The 5,931-nt window shown below is 36.1% G+C and overlaps 1 protein-coding gene across 1 annotated transcript; it reads right to left on the reverse strand.

Moving 5' to 3' along the window:
• Positions 1–345: 345 nt before the first annotated feature.
• LOC18032223 (cellulose synthase-like protein G2) lies at positions 346–4,640 on the reverse strand. The gene is made up of 8 exons (XM_006420084.2): positions 3,877–4,640; positions 3,542–3,646; positions 2,563–2,700; positions 2,142–2,354; positions 1,893–1,992; positions 1,571–1,746; positions 1,110–1,463; positions 346–971 (listed from the first exon to the last, which is right to left on the reverse strand). The coding sequence occupies exons 1-8, from the start codon at positions 4,504–4,506 to the stop codon at positions 420–422; spliced, it is 2,268 nt and encodes a 755-aa protein (XP_006420147.1). The 5' UTR covers positions 4,507–4,640; the 3' UTR covers positions 346–419.
• Positions 4,641–5,931: the final 1,291 nt, after the last annotated feature.

Genomic DNA, 5,931 nt, shown 5'->3' on the forward strand with positions numbered 1-5,931 from the left:
TCAATTCATTGCATATTTATCAACTTCGCGGAAACTCTGAGAAGAAGCACATCAACCAATGAATCTAATTTTCTTGCTTTTTCGGATAGTTGTGCAGATTTACGTGTTGGTGCAAAACCAAAATTGACCATTTACTTTGTTGTCCAATTAATGTGAGCGGTGCGGGTTCAAACCCTAAACGTCTAATTTTTAACCCAAGATTTTATCACCTCAACTAATTGGCACTCACAAAACGGATGAATGGCTTGATGTATTTGATAGAGAAATAATTTTATGTTGGTCAAGAGACTTAACGAAACAATAACAGACCCTGAAAGCAAATCATAATCAAAATCGAGAAGTCAAGATCTTAAATCAACTGAACATTTGATAGAGAAATTATTTAAGAAAATAGACCACACACTACAAATTAATGTCACTTAGTGCCTGAGAATTATTGATACCAAAGGCAAGAAAATCCCAGAAAGCAAAGCGGACGATAGAGTGACAGATGGCGGAATGCGGCCATTGTCCTTCCTCACAATCATCCCTTCAATGATAGCATAATTCATAACCAAGATATAAAACGACAGAGAAATTTGCACAAACATCTTGTCCCAATCTCCTGTGATGATCGTTGATCTGATAGCTCCGCAAACAAAGGCTGCAATGTTCAACAAGATGATTGTAACCAGAGGAGCAAGAAACATTTTTGATGTTCGGAAATCGAACTTGCCCATTCCGTAGAGCTTCACTTGTTCATCATCCGCGACTTTATTTGTGGCCGAGAAACTGGCTTCAGCTAAGCCAAGCTTGTGCATAATGGCATTTAAGCTTCCATAAAGTTGGCACGTGACTGCCCTTATCATCCATATTCTCTGTTCATTTCTCCATATCTTGATTGATCCACCAGTTGAAAGAACCTCGTATAGATGTTTAGAAAGCGCCGACAGGAAAACGAATACGAATATGGGGGAAGATGAACTTGAAACCTGCATGTGAAAGCGCAATAGATTGACATTAATTAATAGCAAAGACGAAAAGAAAAGAATGTATCGAAAAGAGTAGAAAACCTTATGTAAATACATTAGAGGTACCAATGTTATATATTCAAATAACATATGAATTACCTCAGGGTACAATGGGATGCCATGCAATAGGCAGAGTTGAGGGACAGTGGCAAAGCACCACAGAGGCAAGCAATTAAGAAGAGGGAACATTCCAAGGTCAGCATAGGCCATGCTTTCAAGCAAAGACATCCTCGGTGGTCCATATATCAGAGGGCAATACTTTGAGATTGCTACTTGAACCAATCCCGAACTCCATCTCGTGCCTTGAACCAACGAGTCATTTAAGTTTGTTGTAGAAGTGCCCAAAAATTGCGGCCTTTCCGGGTTAAGATACACCGATCTCCATCCTTTGCAGTGTAGTTGTTTAAATCCTGTGAAGTAATCTTCAACAAGAGAATGATACATAAAACCAACCTGCATATTAAAAGCTAGATAGCTTTGGTTAGTAAATAAACACAAAGTGTCGTCACAATAATTTAATTAGTTCCTTTAGGTATTGATTATGTACGATATACACATGCCTTTTCACCCCATTTTGAGTTACTTTCATAGGCACATGAGGCCAAAAATTTGCTCTCTTGTAGCAAAGTGCTTGATGAATCATTATCATATGTGCTTGGCTTGGAGTTTCGACGAAGAGATTTGAGGAACTCACTGGATGGACCAAAAGAATTCTTCAGCTCTGTGAGGTCAATGCCTGTTTATTATAATAAACAAGAACTACAAACTTTAAATGTTGCAATAATAAAAGTTAAGTGAAATAGAGATTTTGATTTTTTTTTTAACAATCATGTTACATTATTAATTGATATATGCACATCAATTAGTTGCTAGCAAATTTACCTTCTTGCATAGAAACGCTGTAAAGTGCCTCCCTCTTCATGTAAAAGTTTGTACCAGACACGATCGGTCCCTTTAGCCCATCCATACCGTACCATAATGACTAAAATGGTAAATTACCAAAAAAAAAAAAAATTCAAATTAGCAATCAAATGAGTCATGACAAAAATGTAATTAAGCAGTCTAATGAACGGCAAATAATTATCCTTTGGGTACGGACGCCCGCAGCGGAAGGGTTCAATATGGTCATACCCAGAATATGTATCGGAGCTGGCTGTCATAAATATCATCCTGACTGATGTTATGAAATTTCTGAGGAAACTGAACGAATGCTAACGAGGAAGAGATTTTGGGATCAATGTGGAAACACATGGCTTGCCTAGCCGAAGTTGGGTCATTGCAATACATGTCACAGTCTAGCATCAATATATAGGGAGAGTTGCTCATTACACCAGAAACCCGGAGCTACAACATCAACAAAACAGCTTCTATTAAGCATATGCATGCAATTAAATTATGCCCTATTAATAGAAAATTTCACACACACACACACACATACGCAGACTCTAAAATGCGGATTTCATGTAGACACAATTAAAAGACAAGAAAAATATATATATATGCACCATGTGTGTGAGACAGTGTGAGTGTGAATGATTAGAGAAGATCATACAAGAACGTTTAAGCCTCCAGCCTTGAAATTGTGTGGATGAGAAGGCCTTTTCTCGCGAGCAACATAGACAAGGAGAGGCATCTTATTATTAATTTGTTGTTCCTGATTCGCTGCTTCATTATCGTTTTCTCCTATCACCTGAAAAATATGCGTATATGTGAACCGATTATATATAATTTAATAGCCAGATTCTGCAGAAAAATGAAATCACCAGTCGTGTCGTTAGGTATACTCAATAGCGAAAACACCCAAAAAAAAAAAACACATATTAAGTTGTTAATAACTCTTTTAAGAATTGGCCCTATGATTTTGTCAACTTGATATTTTACCCTTATTTTAATATGTTTACTCTTTTTTTTTCTTTTTAATTGCGACTCTTAAAAGTTTATTCTTATGACTTTTGGTCCCTCCGGATTCTCAATTTTTGGCTGCAACTAAAATTTTGATCCGATGAGGACCATAATTTAACAATAACAAACTCAAGAGAGGGTCCGGCTACGGTGCAACGGTGATACAGTATCACCGTTGCATCCAGCCATTGGATCTATTTAGATGAATGAATCCAGTGGGATCCAACGGTTGGGTGCAACGGTGATACCATGCCACCGTTGCACCATAATTTTCTCCCTCAAGAGAAGTCATATGTCATAAAAAAAGTGAATCGATAAGGACCAAACATTAAATGAGTAAAGTTTTAGTTTAATCCTTATCTCTCTTTGTTATTTTTTATGAGGGTCTTTGTCTGTGAAAGTAGCCAAGTAGGATTCAATGCTGTGATGCCAAAAGAGTCATAAAAAAAGTGAATCGATAAGGACCAAACATTAAATAGAAAGTCATACTTTCTTTTCAAAAAAAAAAAAAAAGGAGTCAAAATCACAATGATACTTTAACCCAAAAAATAAAAAGAAAAAGTCAAATTCAAATTATAGCATTATTGATCAAGCGTATGGGAATGGATATTTTCATCATATTATTATACCTCAACCACAGAAGGATGATCTCGACTTCTGGAAATGCCTTCGTTCTCTAGCCCCCATTTTTCAATGGCTCTCGTTACCCGTTCCTTGAACTCAGTGTATTTTTCCTTCACCAAAAGCATTTGCAATCAACAAATCTATCTCAATAGAATGTCTATGCACTCAAAAAACAAAAACAAACGATTTAAAAAGCATCTTAGAAAAATGGCATTAAAATTATTCTTTTTCAACCTAAATAAGTTAGAAGGTTTCAACATATTTCTTAAATCTCTTTCTACTTCAGATTTTCAGGACTAAGATTTTAGTATCATAATAACAGTAATAATAACAAACGAACCTTAATCTTTTCCCTCTCAACAATGAACTCAGCATTTCCAGAGTCACCATCATCATTCTCTGGATCAGAAAAATAAGCTTCAGGGCATATTGTTTTGATCCCAAACCTCTTACAAAATGGAAGCCACCATCTTGCAAACTTCCAAGCTTCCCTCATACCAAGCAAAGTTATAGAAGCACCTCCATCGTCTGAAAGGTAAACATGCAGCTTCTTTGGCGGATAATCAAGCGCCATAGCTGACAAAACCGTATTCATTACCTCCACAGTTGGCTCTTTACTCGGATCCGCAGTGCAAATAAACACATCGATACCTGGAAGTTGATCGGCTTCCGGTAACCTTTCGGGGAAAACGGTACGAGAAATGGGACGCCAGCGATAAGCTATGCCTAGGAGCCACTGAAAGGAGAGGAGAAGCTCGGCAGCAAAGACTAGAAGCCATGGCAACAGCGGCGCGGCTCTGGCGTTGGATACTTGGAAGAAATAAGAGACTCTGTAGTACACCAAGAAAGCTAAGGATGTAAAATGAAGCAGTGCCAATGACCTATTGATTATTAAGGAGGATTTTTTAACATGGCTAACGTGAAGTGGGAGAGAGTTTTGTTGTTTCTCCATGGCTTTGTTTGCTCTCATCCTTTGCTGCCTCTGACCTTCTGCTAGTAGGTTTATTTCAAAAGCAAGAGTTGTATTTTTTAATCATGAATATAATAAGAATCAATATACGCATAAGAAGCTGAGATTTTTCCCATCGCAAAGATATAATTGCTATAGAGTTGGTCCATAAAGTACATATGTGCTTGCTTTTAAAGAGAGTCAAAATACTAAAGAAATTAAAGGTTGATAGAGTGCCGACAGAAACAAGTTAATAACACCAGACAGACTTAGGATGCGTTTGAAATTGAGGTGCTGTATATTTTAAGTTACAGTTGTTGTGGAAAAAAAACTTTAACTATGAAATAAAAGTTAGTAATATATTGTAAATGTAAATTTTAAATAATAATTTTCATAAAATTATTAAAGATATAATAGATTTTTCATTATATAAGTGAAAAATCATATCAGCATATATTCTAAGATACAACAACTAGTGTTTACCAAGTATTTTAATACTATACGTTAAAAGTTACAGCTATCTAAACTTAATCCAAACGCACCCTCAATTTTCTTTGTCTTTTTAATATTTTTCAATTAACATATTAAATCCAGCCGCCTAATCATATATTGTTTGTATTAACATTCTATCAACAAAATTTTCTTCATGTGGTCTAAAGTATCATGGCTTTTCAAAGAGTTGTTCAATTGCAAACAGGTGGGGTGTGACATGCAATAATAGATCCAAGGGATTCTGAGTAAGTGAATGAATCAACAACTTGCTCTTATTGGATTTTCTTCAAGTGAAGTTGGGATTGTACATTCACTATATCCTCACAGAGGCGAAACCAAAGATAATTGTTCAATGAATTAATTACTTAACAGGGAGAAGATGTTTTCAAAACAAATACCGAAATATGTCAAATCATTTAAAAGGGTTTCAATCACTTTAACAGTGAGAGAGGTTTCCAAAATCAAATACGTTAATCATTACAAGCGCAGCATCAGAACATACGAAAAGACAAACAAATTTTGGCGGCCCGATAGCAAATCGCTAAGGGAATCACGAGGTTGCCCAAACACCACTAGAGTACTAACACAATCCAAAAGGCCAAAAAAACACACACGTCTTTTATTTTGCAACCATTGAAGAGCCCACATATGATAAAAGATGTTTTGTCGCTCTACTCCGACAATATTTCGTTGCGTATCCGTGACAGTATCTAAACTTTTGGACCATAGAGAAATTTTCTACGCCAAAAAAAAAATAATAATAATAATAACAAATTTAAAAGAAAATTACTTTTATGTCCTCCAAGAAACTAACGTCATCCATGAAGAATAACTATTAAATTTGTGTTTCGCTAAGCGAATTGGGGCTCGGTGCAGAGAAACGGTAGAAGAATCCCACATCGATAGATTTATGTGTTTGTACATTTTTTATTAGGAAGGTGAGGAAGCGAGCGA

This window comes from Citrus clementina, unplaced genomic scaffold, assembly GCF_000493195.1.
Source record: "Citrus clementina cultivar Clemenules unplaced genomic scaffold, Citrus_clementina_v1.0 scaffold_9, whole genome shotgun sequence".
Classification (NCBI taxonomy): domain Eukaryota; kingdom Viridiplantae; phylum Streptophyta; class Magnoliopsida; order Sapindales; family Rutaceae; genus Citrus; species Citrus x clementina.